Source organism: Athene cunicularia, assembly GCF_003259725.1.
Source record: "Athene cunicularia isolate RWA chromosome 2 unlocalized genomic scaffold, athCun1 chr2_part1, whole genome shotgun sequence".
In the NCBI taxonomy this organism is placed as follows: Eukaryota; Metazoa; Chordata; class Aves; order Strigiformes; family Strigidae; genus Athene; species Athene cunicularia.
In genome coordinates, this window is record NW_020799095.1 from 108,808,969 (window position 1) to 108,829,712 (window position 20,744).

At 38.6% G+C, this 20,744-nt stretch overlaps 1 protein-coding gene across 5 annotated transcripts in view; it reads left to right on the top strand.

Annotated features, from left to right (window-relative positions):
• Positions 1-20,349, top strand: part of SPIDR (scaffold protein involved in DNA repair) — a 197,012-nt gene extending 176,663 nt beyond the window's left edge. For 4 of the 5 annotated variants that reach the window (XM_026843074.1, XM_026843075.1, XM_026843073.1 and 1 more), the window contains 9 exons: positions 2,646-2,733; positions 5,049-5,192; positions 5,287-5,346; positions 8,555-8,753; positions 9,861-10,013; positions 14,018-14,111; positions 15,601-15,715; positions 16,210-16,263; positions 18,844-20,349. In XM_026843074.1, the coding sequence (XP_026698875.1) occupies positions 2,646-2,733; positions 5,049-5,192; positions 5,287-5,346; positions 8,555-8,753; positions 9,861-10,013; positions 14,018-14,111; positions 15,601-15,715; positions 16,210-16,263; positions 18,844-18,975 (1,039 nt within the window). In that variant the 3' untranslated portion in view covers positions 18,976-20,349. The remainder of the gene's footprint in view (positions 1-2,645; positions 2,734-5,048; positions 5,193-5,286; positions 5,347-8,554; positions 8,754-9,860; positions 10,014-14,017; positions 14,112-15,600; positions 15,716-16,209; positions 16,264-18,843) is intronic. The other variant, XM_026843076.1, reaches the window with a different exon arrangement.
• The last annotated feature ends 395 nt before the right edge of the window (positions 20,350-20,744 follow it).

The window sequence follows — 20,744 nt, forward strand, 5'->3', positions numbered from 1 at the left end:
TGTCCTGACTCTATAGCTGAAGAAGGATACACATATTGGATTAAAACCACCCATTGTTCAAGTCAGATTGAAGTGGGATTTGAGTGTTGCTTGGCCAATAAAGAGAATGAATTTTATTCTTTCTGTGAGGACAGTGATTTTCTACAGAGGAGGACACAGTGTCTTGACATTTCTCCACTGTTATTGCCCCCACCTCACTCCCCCTTCAGCTAAGCCGAAGTCCCTAAGTGTAAAGTGAGAGAGTTAACTTTCTTGGAGGCGTATAAATGGGTGGAGGAAGAGGGGAGCTCCTCACCAGGGACACTGACAGATACAGTGACAACTCTAGGAAAAAACATTCTCTTTGTTAGACAAGGATCCCAGCAGGATGTGACTTGGAACTTACAAATCCTTTGGGTGGCAATTGTCCCTGCCTTTTGCCTGAGTGGTGTCAAACAAAAGGATGAGGCCAAGATGTTCAAGAGACACTCTCTACACAAGGCTGCTCCTCTGCCTGTTTGTAAACAAATACTGTCATTTACTAATAATTAAGTGCTCCTGGTCCAAGCAGTAGGACACAAGTAATACAAGAAAATGTGCTATATGTCTTAGATATTCTGATATGGGGTAGCAAGCTGGAAGAGAGCTAAAGAAGAAGGGACAACTTTATGGCCCTGGTGTAAGCTTAAAAATACAGATGAGGAATCAATGTAAGGCCTGTGTGGAGATGTCCTTATATCTGCACTGCAACAACATAGCTTAGTTGCTCTAAGTTGATAAATATGCAATTTCTGTGCACACACACAGAGTTTATGGTACATTCATACCCATGCTCTGCCCTTGCCCTTGTGCTGTGTCATGTGAGGAAGGCACTTGTGTAACTCCCAGAGTCATATAGGAGACTCCTCTCTTTCTGTAACTCCCCTTTTTCATGTCCCCGTTAACAAGATGAGTTTGTTCCTCTGGGCACTGGCCCTCCTGTGACTGTAGCAAGGATATCATTCTGCATGATACAAGACAGAAAATCTCACTGATCAAGGATTCAAGAAGTGGTCAATTTGTTGTAAAGTCTCTAATACCTAAGAAGGGTTGCTTTGTATGTTGTAATGTTCTCACTGTTAAAAGCAAAAAACACAAACCAAAAAAACCCAGCCTCTGAGCTCAGCCTTCTCCTTTTACAGACTCAGAGATGATGCCATATAAGTTAGGAAGTTTGTTTCTGTTAAAACAGCAGAACATTTGTGTTTCTGATCTGTTCATTAATGTGGAGAACATGACTACAGGTAGCAACATCATCTTTTTAATCTGCCAGCTTGTTACCTGAATCATAAACTACAAACTTTATTCCACAAGATCCACTCTGAGGTTTACATCCATAAAACTTCTTACAGTGCTGGTCCAAAGGCATCACTATTAACAGTGAATCATACCTGGTGCTTTATGAAAAATCGTGGGAAGAAATTCACTGCCTATAGACACCCAAAGTCTAAACACTTAAGGATCTGGAGAAGGACTAAGGAAATACAGAAATAAATAAGCTTAAGCAGAAGTGAGCTAAAAGCAGAACTTTAAATGAAAAGTTTCTGTGACCCCTTGAAGAGAAACAGCATATTGCAACGTGCTTCAGCCCTGTACCAGAGTATGCTGTTTCCTTCTAAACAGTCAGTTTAGAAGCTAATATTACTTTTACCCTGTTTTGAGGCTTCACTTAGAACTGTTTCAGAAATACCGGCTTTCTTAATTGGAGGAACAGACAGCTTGTTCTTGGAGGCAGTGTGGGGTTAAAATCCAGATCTCTGTGCTTCAACTACACAGAACAGAGAACTAGGACAAGATAACTGGGAGCTTTAATTCAAAAATACATGCCTCTTCAAGTTAGTTATCTGTAGCTATTTCCCCTCCCTTAGCTGCTTTCTTGGCCTCTCCCTCAGATGTTCCTGCCTGGCCAGCAAGGATGCATTATCAACTGACAAAGGCAGTCACTGAACTGCAGCAAATTACAGTTTGCTTCTAAAGCTAAAGAGTCTGCAACATCTTACCTTAATATGCTGGTCTTTTAGTTTTATGTTTGTTTCTAAATTAAAACTGGGAAACTCACAAAATAAATAAATACAAATTGTAGCTAAATGAGCAGCTGTGTAGGAAGGAGACCGTGTCCTCTGCACATGTACTTCAGATAACAAAATCATGCCTGTTTCTCTCTGTCTGAAAATTGCTGACTTTCCTGAAAGCAGTTACAATCAGCTGTTAGAGAAAAGCAAGAAATTAAAATGTTAGAAAAAAAACTTAAAAAAAACCCTATTAGTTAAAATAGTTAAAAGCTATTTTTTAGAAGAAGTTGTGCTGGTATCTGTGTCCTTCCCAAGCTAGCATTTACCCCAGTTCCTCTGAATTTTATTATGTATCAGACTGCTCATGGCAAAGGATTAAATATGACTTGCTTTTCACTGAATGTGATACACCCCTTCCCTCCCTCTCCACCCTGCAGCAGAAATGATGGAGATTTAATTAGACCAAATCAAACCCAGCTTCCAGAAAACAAATATGATTTAAAATTGTTTTCATAATCATACAGTGGTTTAGATTATATTTCTTAATCAATCTTCTTAATATAATGTATAACACTAGAAAACATTTTAAACCTGATTGTATTGGTCTTTTTAAAGGGCATTAGGACTTTTTAGTCTGATAGACAGTCTGTGGCCTCCAGTAGTGCCTGTAAAAGTTCCTGGACAAAGTCAAGACTCTGAAATGGTAAGTCTTGTTATTATGGAAATGATTTTTTTCACTCACAACTACTATTTTTGTTGTTAATGTAATCATGTTTACTTTGGGAATCAGATTCTCTCCCTCTTTTTAGTTACTGAGTTTTGTTTCACTGATTCTGGCAACCTCCTAGGCTAACCTGAAGCCCTCTGGATCAGCAGCATCTTTCCAAAATTACGCAGTTAGCCCCTTATTAATCCTCTAGAGCTAGAATGGTAGGATGTCCAAACAAATTATTCCTCTCCTCTTCTTGCAGGAGGAAAGAGGTATTAGATAGCATGGAGCCAGCTGAGAACAACAATATTAGCTCATTCTTTTGAAGCACTTTTCAGCTATAGATTTCAAAGCACTTTTCTGAAGATCAAATTCTGTGAAGAATGGACTGACTGCTGGAATCCAGTCTCCTACTAGTTCGCATGACTTCGGTGATACTTGTCTTACTTGATGACAGTTGAAGGATGAACACAAAAATGCTAAATAGTGATTAGTGTTTCTGTGATTTTTAGGGTCTGGGGAAGTATCAAAATTGATTTAAAGAATGTTACTATATATTTGCAAATCTAAAATTGCATCTTTAATTTTCCTTTAATTAGCTTTGTATTTGAAAAGGGAGTTCTGTCATGTCAAATGCCATTTTGGTAACACAAGATCGTTTGAGAAGCTTCTGGGTAGTCAAGTGCTTGTGCTGTCCTACTGTTCTTGTATAGGCTGTTCTTTGGGGAAGAAGTCTGTGGTATTAAAAATTTGTGTAAGAGCTTGGGGGAGTCAATCAGGATGCAAGTTCTAGAAAAGAAAAAAAAGCTGGAAAGTTTCAAAACCCCAGGGGACATTAAACGTGGATATTACGAGTTATTTCTGAAGTCTGAGAATCTTTTCTCTGCAGTGTAGTGTTCTTTGCATTGTGCAGGGGTTTATGTTGATGAATAGAAAGTTCAGACCTTGGTTATCTATAAAACGAAGACTGAAACAGTGAAACGTCTGTTCTCTCCTTGACTTTCCCTTTCATCTAGACATTTCAGAAGTCTCAGAGAAATGGGTTGTTTTGTGCATTAAAATACCGTGGACAACAGAATGGGAATATCCACGAAAGGAGCAAAGCTTTTAAATGTTGTTTAGCGTTGTTATGTCTCTCATTTGTTCTTAATTTTCTCTATTTTATTAGCAATCTAAAAATGGAGGAAACTTTCCATAATCATGCAATTTACACTTCTGTTATGGGTTCGAAATACTAATTCATTCCACGGAGGATCACAACTTGCATTCTACTGCTGAGTGGTGTTTTTTCAGTTGAGATACTCTTTTTTTGGATAAAAACAGTGTAGTTTTATGCACAGCTTTATGGAAGAAGTTTTGTACATAAAAAATAATGCCAGTATGCTGATAATGTTGTTGGGATCTGTGGAGCTGATTTCTTTTGAGCCATATGTAAATTTAAATACCTTCTTTAGTGCTGTCAGAGGCAAACAGAATTTGGGTATCAACTTCTTTTGCTTTTTTTTTCCTTATGCAGATTTTTTTTTTAGATGGGTGGCCAGCTGTCTTTAATACATTCATATTTATTTTATTAAAGGCTTTATTAACAACAAACATTGCTAAAAGAATATTTTACCATATCCACAATAAAAATTATTTTCTAGCATTGTCGTTTTTTTGTTTTGGTTTTTTTTTTTCCCTGAGAAGCCTTTCTAGCTTGGGACCTCTTTAAGTGGTGATTGATAAAGTTGTTACGTCATGGTACTTGTTAAGGGGGAAAGAAAAATCTGGCATAACACAAAGACAGCAGTTCTTGTAGCTGTTGCGTTCCTGTTCTTCATTATCTCCTTGTGCTGTCCTGGATTTAATTTGGCAGCTTTAAAAGTTCGGCAGCTGTTTACTATCACAAAAACCCACCCACATGCAAAAGCCCCGAAATCTCAGAAAAGTTTGGGATGTTAAGAAAAAAATAAGAATAATCGGGACATTCCTACCACGTAACAAAAAAATGCAAAGCCAACAACAAGCACCTTGAAAAAGTCACAGTGTTTGCCAAGTGTGCCAAATCATGAGATGTTTTTGTGATGAGGATCAATGTCAGATTATGGAAAGAATGATACGCACAAGCTGATTTCACTTATAACTTGTAAAAGTCAGTTTATTAACTCTACTTCTACTTCAGAGAGTCGTTATTAACCATATAATTTTGTTTTCCTCTCCCTCTTAAAATGTAAATTGTGTTGCTCATTTTGGCTATTACTATAAAACCTCCCTGGCCAAAGTTAAGTGCCTTTTTTAAGGTCATGTTTCTTTTCCTTACTTTTTAATAGATGACAACTAATCTTCCTCGTCCCAGCTTCTGTTATATTCTTACTGCCCGGTCTGGTGAAATACATGTGGAAGTGGATGAGGAAGAACAGATTGCTAATTTGTACCAGCCACCAGCTGTTCATGGTCTAAAGCAAATTCTTCAGGTAATCTGCTTTACAAGTCAGATAAGCAATACTTTGTTCCACTGGATTTCTGGTATCATGTTTATCTCATCCCCTGTTTTTGTACTATTTTCAGATCGATGGTTGTAATGAACGTTGTAACTTTTGGGCTCAAGTGCTGTATCTAAAGCTTCAGGTAATATTTTCACTTAGCAATGAATTCAATATAAGATCAACATAATGTTTATGTGAAGAAGCCAGCATTTCTCTTGTTTAGGGGAAGACCCAAAACATTCCTGGATGATCTTCAAGAGCTGTATGAGCAGAATTATCTCCAGGTCTGAAATGCTTGTAAATGGGTAAAAAGAACGATGTCTCCAGATTCAATACCACCCAGTCTAGAAAGTGAATTATTTCTGAATAAATTGCTATCTAACCAGAGATAATATTGCACTGCAGAAAGTTAGTTGAGACTCGATTTATAGCTAAATGCTACCCTTACATACACAGCAAAAAGCTCCCAGTCAGTTGAGTGGGGATAGAATTTAAAAACGATGGTTATATAAAAATACAATTTTGCTCTTTGCATGCAAGTGTGTGGACTATTTTTGTTGACTTCAGTAGAAGCCCCTCAGGCAAATTTGGCTTTTATGGTCCAGTTAGTAGAAAGGAGGAATTCTTAGGTAAATACATCTGCTATCCATACTGTGTTGGAAGGGTTATAATTATGTTTTATTTATTTGTTTCGGAATGATGCTACAATTTTCTTTCAAAGTGTTGCTAACTCCCTCAGTAGTTAAAGGAACTTTTTGTTGCTGATTTATTTATTTTTTCCTGGCGACTGGATCCTCAGTACAGACAGCACTGAATTCTGGTGGAGAATAATTTGCAATTGTCCATCAGCTCCACAAGAAACAAAGTGTGAATCAAAGCATATGAACCAAAGACAAAGAAATTCCAGAACGGCCAGCAAAATAGCTGGAGATGCTTCCCACCAGTGTGAGACATAAATTTAATTTAGCTCTTGCCCTTTTGTTTCAAAAGCCAATGAGTTATGATTTGATTTTCAGGCAGGGAGTACTTTTAACTCCTGAGATGAGGGATATCTCTTGTGTTTTCTTCATGCTAAGTGACAATTTAACAGAGTATTTGCAAACATGAAATTAGAGCTAGCTTGAAGGGGTCTTTAGGGTGCTAACAGAAAGGTGGACACACATTCATAAACTTCTATTTCCAAGAAACCTGTTCTATTAAAAAATAAAACAAAATTACAGACTGATCATATCCTAGCCACATTTTTTGTATTCAGGAATGTCTACATCTGCCTCTGACATCTACATCTACTAGTAGGGACAGATGTGATTTTGAAGAGTGGAAGCTTGTCTATCACAGCAAAAGGGTCTATGATTTCTTCTTGCTAATAGGAGGTTTATTAACCATTTTTTAAATGGCTATTGAATTGCTGAACTGTTAGCACTAAATTTTCATAAGTGAAAAACATGAGTTCTCATAAATTTTCTCAAAGTAATGCTGGAAAAGCAATAGAAGGTATTCTTCTTCTGCCTAACTTCTAGATAACTGTTGGATAATGCTTTTGAATAACTGCTCTAAGAATGTAAAGGTATTTACCTGCTGTTACTGTATTGGTTGCCTAATCCTCCCAGAAGAAGGTCACGAACATTAGCTTGTTTACTGCAGTTGCCTTTGCCAAGAGGACATATCCTTCACATGCAAAATCATCAATTTGTAATAAGTGAGGAAGGGACTATGATTTGGTTTATTTTGCAGACTTATTATTATTAGATAATCTGCTATGTGAGCTAATTCAAATGTACTTTAAAAAACAGAATTTATTCTATGTAGCTACAGTATTCTGAGATACTTCATTTTTGTGAAGGAGGAATGGAAATATGCTTTTATTATTACTCAGAATCTGTACTGTGGTACAGAAGGAATATGAGGAAATATATTCCGTCTGTGGTTAAGGAGCTGTCCTTCCTTATAACTCAATCCTGCTGCTATTTGTCTGTTGTGTCCTCTCTGTTCAGAACAAATTGTCACACATAGCAAGATGATGATTTTATACTAACTTGTGATTTTTGCTGTTATTATTATTTACTTTTTGGATGATTCTTCTGAAAGCCAGATTTTAATGTGTTAGTAATTCTCATAGGACAGCTGTAAAAATTCTTTCTTTGAAGCTGTCCTAATGCTATCTACTGAGAGGAGGTACTCAAATGTTTGTAGTTACTAGGCAAAGAAACAACATCAATGCAATAAGCAGCATATATTGTATTAAGGCATAACTGTAATATCCGAGTTATGAATTTTCCCAGTCATTATTTACAATTACTGCATTTGTTCTAAGAGCTGTTAGCGTGGAGAAAAAACTAAATTTAGTAATTTTAGCGTGGTTAACGGTTTCAAGGTTTGAATTCAACCAGAGACAAAAAGTTGGGTTTATTGTTGCATTACCTTATGCTAAAGACATGAAACTCTGAGAATAAAATATTTGTGATGTGTGTCATTGTAGTATTTAATTTTAATTTAAATGTTTTAGGTATGGATTTTTAATCAGCAGACTAATTAAAAATAGTAACAAAACCTTTTTGATTTAAGAAAGTAATGTAATTTTAGTTAAATAGAATAATAGAATCTTAAAATTTACAATTTGCTTGGACTAGTAAATGTGAAATATGCTTTGTTATTAAACCCATTTTTTCTAAAGCTTGAGAAAATTCACATACACACAGATATTATAAAAGCTGTGGTAAAACAAAAAATGAAGAAAAGCATGAGTCTTCAAATTGTATCCCATTTGATTTTGTTAGAGACCCTGGAATAAGCACTGATGTGTATGTAATCTCTGTCTAGTCTGTCTTGTTCATCATCCTAGTGTGAAAAATTTAAAAGATGCTACTGATTTTGTGATCATTTCAGATATAAAGGCTGGGATGAAATGTGGGTATTTTGGCCGTACATCAGTAGTTGTGATATACCTTAATTTAGTCACACATAGTATTTTTATACCTGTCTTAGGCAGAAAACTTACATTGTCATTGCAAATTCCTATGCATATATTTTTTTAATAAAATATATTTTCAAATCCCTAGTACAATCCAAGTAAGCTATGATAAAGCATGATAGTTGACAGAGGTAAAGCCAAGATTCCAGTGGATCAATCTTGGAAAGTTACTTTAAGGTAGATATGTTTGTATCTGCAGTAAGAAATAATGAAAAATACCAGTAGAGCTTTGATTCATTATACTGTATGAATCCTAAATGTAATAATTTCTGTCAGTTGTATTAGTTATTCAAAAATGAGGATGTTACTTTAGTCTTCTACTAAAAATTAACAACTGCATTACAATTTTGTATCTTTTCTTTTTTTTTTTTAATCATAGACAAAACACAGTGTTCCTATAAATCAAAGAGAAATTTGGTTGTTTGTGACTGACTCCACATTGCAAAATGTGGTTCATATCACTCCAAAAGTTGTTCCTGTGTCAGTTGCTGCATCGTGTGTTCTCAGTACGGAAATCACAGAATCCCTTAGCGTTGCCTCACGACCCATCTTCTTCAAGGATGCGCTGTGGGGAAATGGTAAGCTTTATGTGTGGTTTTGAAGCAGTTGGAATCTAACTGAAATAGCATCGTAACTACTGACACTGCAATACGTGACCTGCAGAGACTTTCATTCTCAGGTGAAGGTGAGACATCACAAGTTTGGGAAGAAATTTGAAAGGGGCTGTAATTAGAGCTTTCCCAGAGGTTCCTTTTTTTACATTTTTGGCTTGATCTCCAAAGTAAAGGAGAAATTCAGTGATCTTGTTGTATGTCTAACAGTATTTCTGTCAGTCTTCCCTGATGGCTGTTGAATCTAATGACCAATGTCAATCAAATTTGCTAGCTGACGACTCAAAGACTCGCATTTGGACTAGATGATCTTTGTAGGTCCCTTCCAACTGAAATAGTCTAGAAACTTGGTTTCATTGTTTTGTTGTTCTTGCAGAAACTTGTTATATTGAATTTGCTGCCTCTAAAAGGAGTAAGAGGGTGAATCTAGAGACTTGCATGTTGCTAGACACAGAACTTTTACAAACTCTCCTATACCATCTTAGCTGTGAGCTTTTGCCACCATATAGGTCATGTAAGGGTGGTAGTTAACTTTACATTCATTTTTAGTCACTCTTTTTTGAGGTTCAGATAGGGTTCTGTATGGTGCCTGCGTGGGTAGTTCATGTCTCACACCGTCAGTCACTTCCAAAACGTAAGTGTACTGGGAGTGCCAACCTTTGTAAATGGCTGTGTGTCCTGTAGCAAAAATCTCTGCTTTAAACAATGAAGCACTGCATGCACCTTCTCTTTGTAATCTTTGAAAGAAAGTAAGACCACCTGAAGGGGTGTCCAACTGATAGACAGTAATGTGTTTGCAGGGAGCATGGTGTGATGCAGTTAGAGTGGAATCAGACTCTTTTCTGCCAGGTTTGAATTTTTAAAAAAAACTTTTTTCCCTGTGAGTTGCAAAGTGTAATGAGAGCATGATGCATGTATCACTGAAAGCAAAATATTTTGTCATTGAGAAAACTTGATGGGGTCTATCCATCTGTTTAGTAGCTGGCAGAGATCGTTGTCTTTATTGGCCATGACAATTAACATGGTCACCTTTTTCCTTGTTACTGTACTGAGTTGAAATGTCTTTGTTGGCAGGTAGAATTATTTGTGTTGAACGTACTGTTCTCTTATTACAAAAGCCTCTTTTGTACTCGGCTGCCGGTGCTGACCTCAGTGAGCTGACTGGCCCTGTCAGACTCGATGAGCTGGATTCTACAACACAGGCCAACTCTGTTTGTGCTGTAAGAGGTTTGTATGGCCTTTCCTGAAATAAATGCGGTTAATTATTTGTGCTCACTTTAATCTTTTAGGTCTTCGTATTGATTTCTTGCACAAACAGCATGGAGGGATAAAAAAGCACAGTATTGCTGTGGGTCATTAGGATATTTAAGTTTCTATACTTCTTTGTGGGCTGTGTTTGCCTTTTGCTGGCCAAGCTCTGCTCCCACTCACTCATACCCCAGAATAAATGTTTGATGCACAATCTGTTTTATTATATTCCTCCTTTTGCCATCTTCTTTCAGAAGCCTTCTGTTCACACCAGCCTTGTTGATGTTGGCAACAGTACAGTATACTAATATTTTTTAGGCAGATGAATAAGATACTTTAACCAGATCCTGAATGGTAGGGGTTAGCGTCTGATTTCCCTGGAGGTTTGCTGCAATGGGGCAATTTAATATTTCCCCATAGTCATCTAGCACATCTTGGCCAATATTTGCTCACTAGCCACTTTGGATCATTGCTTTGTCTAATATTTCAGTCCTATTACTAACCATGCAGAAATATTTCTTACAATGTATTTTCTAGCATTTCCTAATCATGCAGAAACATTTCCTACTGTGTATTTTTTAATGCTTTGTCCAGTCAGTTTCTTAAACCTCCCAGCTGTAGAGTGCCTATAGGGAAAAACTTTTGGCTTTTAAAGACAATTTCCTTTCTTAATTTAACTTATATGATTCCAGTAGCCCTTGTAGAATATTCTTGATACTCTTCTACAGTTACACCTTCAAGTTTTCACTGGAGCATTTGAAATGAACTTTAAAATAATAGCAAATAATGGCTACAAATTAATCCTTCCAGCTATAATGTGATGCACTGGAAAGACAGTTTGGAACCATGCAAAGCTGTTACCAAACACACATTCTGTTACTGCAGAGCCACAAGTTAGCAGTGCCCCTGTGATTAATATATGAGCACCTTGCAATGACAAATCCTGAACTCTAATGCTGCGTAATGAAAAACAAGCACAACTAGAGGCACTTCACTCAAGGCCTTGGTTGCTATGTACAGCTTGCATCCATATTGTGAGTGACTTGAAAGGAATCTCTGTCACTGGGTGTGAAATATTTTGGGGCTTTTTTTTTTAAAAAAAACCCTCTTCAATAGTCGCACTAAGAATTATCTTCTTAGTGTAGATCAGTAGATCAACTTCTCCACTCTTAATTTTATAACTAAGTGTGAGAGATGCTTGTCTTTTTTTGTCCCATTGACAGTGTATGTAGTAGAAAAAAGCAAACATTTCTCTGTCCTTTCTTTTTCCAGTAGAGCAAAGAGAATACACCTTTGTGATCTATTGTGTAAACACGTACTTACACACATGGGAGGTGTCATGCTTTCCATGTACTGTATTACAGATGGAAGAATGACAAAAGGAGAAATATAAATAGGATGAGTTAGGTTGGAAGGAACCTCTAAAGTTCCTCCAGTCCTAACTCCTGCTCAGAGCTTGGCCCTGAGCAACCTGGTGCAACTCTATAGCTGGTCCAGCTTTAAAAGGACAATGTTGCAATCCAAGCAGATCCACTGAGTTTTTCAGAAATCCTTGTTTCAGAGACTATGTCCAGTCATATCAGCTCTGGAATGGAGTGTGTTGCTCTTCAACAGATGAGTGAAAACCTGTGGCTGCTTTCTACTGGACAGTTTATTCTTCTTTTAAAGATGAGTCTGTGGTTCTCACCTGTGAGCTCAGGGTTAATAGATTTATTTTCTTATTGCTATGCATTACAAAGTAATTTCTAACCTCTTTTTGCTGTATGGTAGCAGTCAGGATGACTTAAATGTTGGCAGTTCATACTGCACAGAACTGGTTTTCCTCTTAACCATGCTTATGAACAAATTCTAGTTAGTCCATACCACATATGTTATGTGGGAATATTACTTGATTAATTATATTTGCCTAGTATATGACTCAACCAACAGTGCTTGAATTTTGACACTGGATATTTTCATACCCAACACCCTTATTTAGGGGTGGGGATTTTTTTCAGTTTCCCTCTTAACAGTGGGAACAAAATCAGCTTATCTAGGTTTCTCTTTCTGATTGAACTTTTCCCCTTCCTGCCTATTGATCAGGGTAACTGATTGGAAAAAAAAATCCCACATTCATTTTTTGAACATTTCAAACAGTGTGTTACATTTAATCCTCAGCCCTTCTTTGCATTCCTCACCAGAGACCTGTTTTTCCAGCTGTTGTCCTATTATCAGTCTCTTCTTAATGATGTCAGCCACAACCCATAAAAATAGACTAGAGATAAAAATCGAATTTTGGCTATGTGCGTTTACATTTAAAAGAAGGATCTCGGGAAAATATCCAAAGTGTTTGTGAACATCAAGCAAAATCTAGAGTCTTGACAAAGATGTGCAGCAGTTCAGCAGCTTAAACTTGAGAAATCACTTTGCATGCAAGATGCGCAAGACTGTTACTAGGTTATTAGATCTGTTGCCACCTTCAGTTGTGTTTATTCTGACCTCAGTGGTGGTTTTCTGGAGGGAATTCTATGTTGTCATCAAAATAAACCTCTCCACTAGACATAATCTTGTCAGTATGATACTGATTAATTTTCTTCACATGTACTTGTATTACTTGTGCACCAACATCCTGGAGTTGCAATATGACACACAAGTAGGAGAAAGTTAAAAGGCTTAGAGCAAAACAGATCTGTCAGAAAAGGGGATTCTGGTTTGGTTTGGTTTTAAAATTATTTTTTAATGAAAAGGAAACATATTCAGTGAACTAATTGGTAGGTTTTCTTTTCCATGAACAAGGGAAACATGCCCATGCTGTGGCAGAAAGCATACTACCTTGTAGTAGCAAGTGCTGATGGAAACTGCCAGTTTATCACAAAAACTGAGGAATCAGAATTATCCCTGTAACAGTTAAATGCACAGTTGCTTATTCTGTTAGTGAAATCCATGTCATTTTGTTATATGCATAGAAATTTGGTTATAAATGTTGTATTTAAGAAGTACCTTTCCTGATCTTCACACTTGCTGTCCTTTGAATTCCCAAAGAAAAGTAGATTTGTTGTTTATGTGTATTTTCCTCCTTCCTGTCAGTCCTTGACCCAGGAGAACCAGGAAAGCAAGAGATTTTTGCCCTGTTCTTACCAGACAGTGTAAATGCTCCCTAGTCTCCAAGGGCTTCTTTTATTGAATGCAGTATAAATCTGTGAGATTCTTGCTCAATAGGAGCTGGAATTTTTAGTCTCTACTTCTGTTGTACCAGTCAGGGTTTATTTTAGTGTAATTTCATTCTTACAGGTGATCCACTTTGTATGTTTCAGAATACTTAGAAGTATTTTCTCCATAAATAATGCTCACAGTTTCTGCATATCATTATCATAAAACATAATACACTCTTTATTGGCTTCTCATAAAACTCTGAATATATTTTTTTCTTGCCAAAACTAGCAAGGCCCTTTATATTAGTCCCAAGTATCTCTGGCATTCCCTTCTTAGGCATACACTTAAATCTGTGGGCCAGATCTAATCTCTGTTAAATCAGTATAAATGAAGAATAACTCCATTGTTAATGGAATTTAACCTGCATCGTTGTTTTCAAAAGGTATTGAGTCTTCTCATTGATTTCTGTTTCCTAACTATCAATATCTGATCTGATGATTTTTTTTTAGCTATTTATTGCCAAGGAAACATCAGAGGACCAAGAAAGAAAACAAAATCAAATCAAAAACCAATTAAAATCCAAACCAAAAGAACTTAACCTATTTGGGAAGTTATTTATCAATTATCTACCTTCTGGTATTTTTAGAATGTAACACACTTTGCCATACTCTCATCCCTTGTTGGAGGGACAAAGGAGAAAGGGAGTGAGATTGTTGGAAGAGCTGATGCTTGTTCCAAGAAGTCTTATTCTTAAGCTGAGAGTCAGAAAGGATCAAACCTGCTCTGAGGCCAGGAGTGACTGTGTTTGCTAGCTTAATGTTAGTATTTTGTAAGAATTTAATCTTCTGCAGGTACTGTTGTTGGAGTTAATGAGAGCACTGCTTTCTCCTGGCCTACTTGTGACAGATGTGGCAATGGAAAGTTGGAACTGTGTCCCCAGGACAGGTGAGAGTCAGCGTGCTCCAGAGCACTCCAGGTGTTCTGCAGATGTAACCGTAACACCAATGGGTGATGCAATGCGTCCTGCAGGCACAGGCTGCACTTTGTTCCTTCCTAAAACTAAGACGTAGTATTTTTATTGCTGATGAACTGATAAAACCTACAAGGCTAGATTAATTTATTAAGATAGATACAAGTAGATAGGAAATGGTTTGAATTTGCAGTTATCACATTTTTTTTTCAAACTAATCTTAAAGTATTGCTTATAAAGATCTCATAGCCCCCTGCATTACAATATTAGTTTTAATAAACAGCCACATAAATCACAGTTCTGATTTTAAGTTCCTTTAAAAGTAGCTTCTTGTGTTTGTCTACCCTACCTTGTTACACTGTGTAGCACCAATTCACTTGTTTTTATACAGAACTATGATCTTTGCTGTAATTTGATTAAGTGTGAAAAGAGTTGCATTTCAGACCTATTAAATTTATAACCTTTCTAGAAAGGATGTTGAATAATTCAGTGAGTACAACTGTCCCAAATGTGAAGACTGCTCCTACAGGACCTGTTACCACCTGAAATGCTAAAACTGCGTCACATCGGCATGCTCTGGGAAAGCCTCCCCCTCAGCAGCTTAGCCAGCTTGCTCTTGCAGAGTCCGAGATACCTGATGGGATAAACACATGAGAGGATAAGAGAGTAGTTGGAGTGTTAAAAAAAGGAGAGGGGCGTTCTTTCTACTGGGAAAGCTTACAAAAAGCATAAGGAGAAGCTGGGTGGGTTTGATCTTAATGAAATAGATAGCATTTTCCTAAATATGAGAAGCTTTAATGTTTATGCTTTGTTATGTGTAGCCTCTGGGGGGAAAAGGCTGAAAATTTAAAAAAAGTTCTCCTGTATTATACTATCAGTGCAAAAAATAAGGATTTGTGTACGTTCACATAGTAGTGTGGTTCAGTTTAAAATATCTCTACTATGAAGGACACTTTTGCTTCATTTGGAGAACAATGTAGCATCAATATTTATTTAAAATGTTATTCCAACAAGCACTTATCGCTGAGCTTAATTTAATGCATATGACTTAAGTGTGTGCTGAAAATGTTGAAGGTTTGCTGAATGAGGGCCTAAATCAATAAGCTACTTGGACCAAATCTATACTACAAATTTTCTTTTGCCATAATTTTTAGAAGGTTATGAGATTAATGGTTGCTTAAGTGGAGTGACTGTAAATAGCAGCCTCCCCCCATGTTGCCAAAACTCATGAGAGGAGGATCCTTTTGCTAGAAGAGTTCAGATCCTCCTAGAGTTACTTAGCTCTGCCAACAGAAGAGCTCTATTTGCCATTACCAACTGAATCTCTACTAGGGCTTTCCTACTAAAAGTCCACCAGCAATTTACTTCAGAGATTAAACTAGCTGGGTTTTTGTATGTTTTGATTTACAACTGATAGCTTTTCCATTTCTCTTATGTTTTTCCATCATTATTTGCATGTTTCAGAGGATTGCTGTATTGCAACCAGTGCTCTGAAGTTGTCATTTCACCCGTTTTGAAAATGCAGCTGGAAGTCTTCTTGAGTTGTCCATCCCGATCTCAAAGTGCAGTGAAAGTAAAGGTATGGCACAAAACGAGCTTCTGTGCATTGAGTATAGCGAGGCTAGAGATGTTAGACACATAGGTACTCTAACGACACTTTTATGAACAGCTCTGTCAGAAGAAAAATGAAAAGATGTAGGAGTATCCCATAATTTAATCTGACACTAAACCTGTGTTTCATTGGACTAAGAACCCAGTTCCCAGATCTTACTCAAATAATAGTCATTGAATTCAGCAAGGTTTGCAAACTGTTTTATGGTCCAGCTGAAGGGCATTGTTGGTTGGGCCTTGGGAAACCTCAGTCTCCACAGCCTAAAGGGAATGTGTATTTTTAAACTCGTATTCTGAACATCTGTTGTGTCACCTCTCCTCTGCTTTCTTGGCCAGAGAAACAAAGCCATTTTATATTAAAATAATAAATCTTTGTTCAACGTGACTGTTTTAACCTGCAGAGTGTCTTTGCATACATAAGATTTTTGTTGTGAACAAAACATGTTAATTTTCTCATTCCAGCTATTACAAAGGACAATCTCTTCTCTCCTGATGTCCTCCGCCAATGAGGATGGGGTAGGTGTAATGAATGTTGCCAAAAGAAAGTTGAACTATATAACTTACTGTAGAGGCGGAATACAGGAGATGTGAATCAGATGGAAAGATTCATGAGTCGTAGAGGGGAAAGGGGTTCCTGGAGGTCATCGTCTGACCTACCACTCACACTGGGCTATTGTCAGTGTGTAGGCAGGTCAGCCGTGACTTTGGCTGGCAGCGTCTTGAAAACCTCAAAGGATGGAGATTCTCCCTTTCCAGGCAGCTTGTTTCAGAACTGCACTAGGAGCAATAGATTTTACTAGAAATAATGATTTTTTTCTCATGTCCAGCCTGGGATTTGGGTGGGCTGGGCCCTTTGGCAACCCCACCTTCCCCCTGCTGACGCCCTCCTTTTCAGAAGAGGGATGCTGCAGATGGGATGTGCAGCTTCAGCTCAGCTGCAGATCTGCAGAGCTGTCTGCAAGCAGCACTGTGTCCAGACACTCAGAGCTGCGGTGGGCAGTGCTGAGCTTTACTCCATTTTCTGACTGAGGATTCAAAGACAGCGAAGATACGGTCCAAGCATCCCACCTTTTCAGGACTGTCTTCTAAATCACAACTACTTTCTAGTAGCACAACCGTGAAACTACTGGCAGGCAATAATAGTAGAGAAATTTGCAAAGCACATGCAAGATAATACTTTCTAATTGTATGAATGAAACATGCATAAGCCACGGGGATCCATGGGCTAAAGTACGGTTTATGTAATCGTGAAGTAGCTATTCCTTTAATCTGGGATATCAGAAGAACCCTGACATTTGGCACAGTGACCCAGATTTATCGCAGGTGAGGGACGCGCCCGGGTAGGTGCCTGGCTGGCATTGGCTGCCGGATGGTCAGCAGGGAAGGAGCGGCACCTTCAGAGGGTGATTAAGTCCCATTAGCATCTTGAGATCCCCGCTTCTCCATTGCACGTGGAAGGGAGCAAAGGGCAACCCGTTGTCTTGTTCAATCGTCCCGGTTAAATATCTTCAGTTAAGTGACACGTATCGGGGTCATTTTGCTTTTCCCATCTTAACGTAGTCTTCTAGCATTTTGCTATTACACGCACCATACTTTTAATGTGATTTATGGATAATATTTAAAGTGGAACAGTGCTCTGAAATCATAAATTATTTTTCTTATGCTGGAGGGTGTATATTTCATTTAAGCAAAGAGAGACAACAAATTTCAAAAATATGTTTGCTCTTTTAATAGCAGTTAAGTCTTGCTAAGTTTTACAGGCTGTGTCTGGTTTAGTTACAGACTGACAAAATGTAGGGGTTTTTTTAGTTATTAGAATTCAAACAACCTCTTCTTCATATTTCAGTTTTTATAATGCTAGTATTTAGAAGTATGGCAACTTAGAAACTTTCTTTTTCCCTAGCTGAAATGCAGGGATATTTTTTTCCTTTTTTTTCATAAGCATTTCCATTTCTGAACTGCTGTATTTTAAAAAGCAGCACATCTTAATGAAGATTAATCACAAGTTTTTTTTTTTTTTTTTTTTTTTGCCAGTGCTGCTAAAGTTTCTTAGGGTGTAGCTTTGTAATCACTTCTTTTGGCAGGGAGGTTGGTTTTAGCCACCACTGCCCCTGGCCACTTGTTCCTTACCTTGTGACAACCCTTCTGTTACACCAGCTGTTTGTGCAGCTGCGTGGTGAATTGGACTGCAGAACCGGTCTGGGGTAAAAATAGTTGAGGAAAAAGAAAAGGGACGGGATTGTTTATACCTTGAATCAGGCAGTAGACATGGGTATCACGTACATGTACAAATGCACAGCCCAGATGAAAGTGGGGCATGGTCAGAGGCTGGTCATAGGCAAGTCCTGCTGAGGAGAGAAAATGATGTAAACCTGCCACCTGAGATAGTACCCACCCTCTCGGGCTGGGTACCAGCTATCGGTGTTACCATTTCTTCTGCTAACGTGCTCCCTCATCTTAGAGAAATCATCCCAGCCTCACACCCCTCTCCTCCACGCAGAATACAGTCTTTACAAATTCGCTCAGGCACAAGTCATGTGGGTAAACTGCCAGTCAGATCGTTAAACAGAAGGGACTCTGTAGGTGCCAGGAATCATAAATGATGCTTGATACAACGCAAAGTTAGAAGAGGGGAAGTAGAAAAAGCTAGAATATATTTTTTCCTTTAGTAGATCTGTCAGCTAAGGTAATCAATATATAGTAGATCTATATACACATTGCTAGCACATGTGAGTTCCTACCGGTGTCAGAAAGCTGGATAAAGCGAGCACATGTAGGTTATGTAGGTTATGCTTTAGCAAAATGGAGTTCAAAGTCACGGAGTCACGGTAGCTTTTTTGGGGGATGTTGTTTTTTTCTTAAGCCAGCGCATTTCTAAAAGCCTTGTAGGGCACTTTAAGCAGGAGTGAGATCTAATTATTGAAAACCTAATGTATTAATTCTTTTCATCAGTTCTAATGCACCTTTCTTTTTGAGTCCTTAAAAAAATTGTCTGTTGGAAGAGGACCTTACACCCTGCATCTTCCAAGCCGAATGCTGCTTAGAACAGAATGTCCAGGACTGTTTGTTTTAATCAACATGCTTTTATCACTGCAGAGTTATGAGGTGCAGAGCGTGCTGGGAAAGGAGGTGGGGTTATTGAACTGCTACGTCCACTCCGTAACCAGCCACCCCAACTGTGTTGCACTGGAGGAAATTGTTCTTCTGGAAGCAGCAGCGAGGCACTGAGCTGAACTCTAGTCAGCTCCTGTAGTATCTGTGGACTTTGTAATGTGGTTATCTGTTAACTAAGTGCCACAGATAATGTGCAATGCAAGTGTGATAAGTATTAAGATAGTTTATTAAAACTGTGATTTACAAAGCACGTTGTGCTAACGCTGAAAATACCCATTTAAAAAAAAATCTGTTCAACTTTCTGAACTTTTCTTTTTTGGATCAGTTCGGAGTTTGAGAATACAGTTCCTTGGCGTGGTTGCTTCTTTATGTATGTAAAACATTTCGTTCTTGGAGTCTTGAATGGTTGTGAATTTTTTTTATAATACTGTATTTATTATGTGTAGATGGAAAATATTTCATCAATAGTTTTGAAATAAATACCTTGCTGTAGGCATTGAACATTGGCCTAAGCTGAGTTTTATCAGCAGATCCCAGACATACTGCTGGCTGCAAAACACTGCGTTGTGTGTGAATTCCGAGTTGTTGCGTTTGTTACCACCTTGCAATAAATGTTACAAGGATGGAGATTTGAACAAAGCTTATATATTTAAGTGTCAAGCATATGTAAAGTTAATGTTTTACAGCGAATTCGTCTCTAAGCAGAGAAGTACAGTGTTATCTGTAGCTTCCCACAAGGCGGCTGTTTCATTATACGCTTTCTGTTACAGGTAGCGAGTAAATGTGCTTTGTTGGCCACGTAACTATCCTCACCCTGACTGTATAGGGATAGGGATTATAGATCAGATACATAATATAAAAATCTTCCTACGTGTGCATAGTTTAAAATGCAAGAATTGATGTAAGAGTTCAGTCAAGAGTTTAGATTTTTTCCCCCCTTCCCCTTTCCTGGTAATTTAACAGACCCATACAGGCCGGAGGAGGAGTGAGTGGTTTTGCATGGGTCCCACTATGTGATTGCCCTGCAGAAAAGGGAATGGCAGACTTGTTGCTAGCGAAATCGTTCCTGCGGCCAAGGCCAATCGTGGAAGATCTTCGAGACGTCATGATTACCGAAGGAATGAGCCAGCTTTTGAATCCCCCCTTTTCCCCCTGTCCTCCAAGTGTTTCACTCTTACCTGTAAGGAAGAAGGGGACACCAGCCCGTTCCTGCACAGAGGATCCTGCCCTGTACACGACCAGGGTCTCCCCTTCGAAACCAGCGAGATTTCTCTGTCTCAGGAAGCACCGGCTGTCAGAGGTCATTTTTCTGCCGCCACCCTACAGGTACTGTCAGCTTTGCGCACGAACTATCATCAAAATTCAGAGCGGTGGCCTAACCTGTCATAACAGACGCGCACGCAGGCGGAGGCCGGCGCTGCTGCCAGCCCTGGCTTTCCCCAGCAGAGACCCTGCCGAGGACCGGGGTGCTCGGGGAGGGGGACAACATCTCCCTTGGGACTGCGGCTGGTTCAAACTGAGGAGCGCAGCAGCGTAGGGGCAGCTTTGCAGTGTCCGAAGCAACCCCCTACCAGTTTTTTTTTTTAACAGGAATTTTAAATAAAAGTGTTAATGTGTGTATACGTATTTTATTTTTTGTTTTAATGCGCCGTGTCCGAGTCCTGACCCGAGAGCAGCCCCTCCTGCAGCGCAAGTTAGCCCAGCGGCAACTGCTGACTCAGCATCCCGGCACAGCGCGGGGGGTGTGTGGGGGCGAAGCGGACTTTGTGACGACCACCTGCGAGTGCCCCAGTCACTCCCACCATCGCGTCACCCTTCGGCTGCTTTAGAATAAAAAACCAAAACACGGTGCACCTCACCCCCCTCCCTCCCCGCTTGTCCTC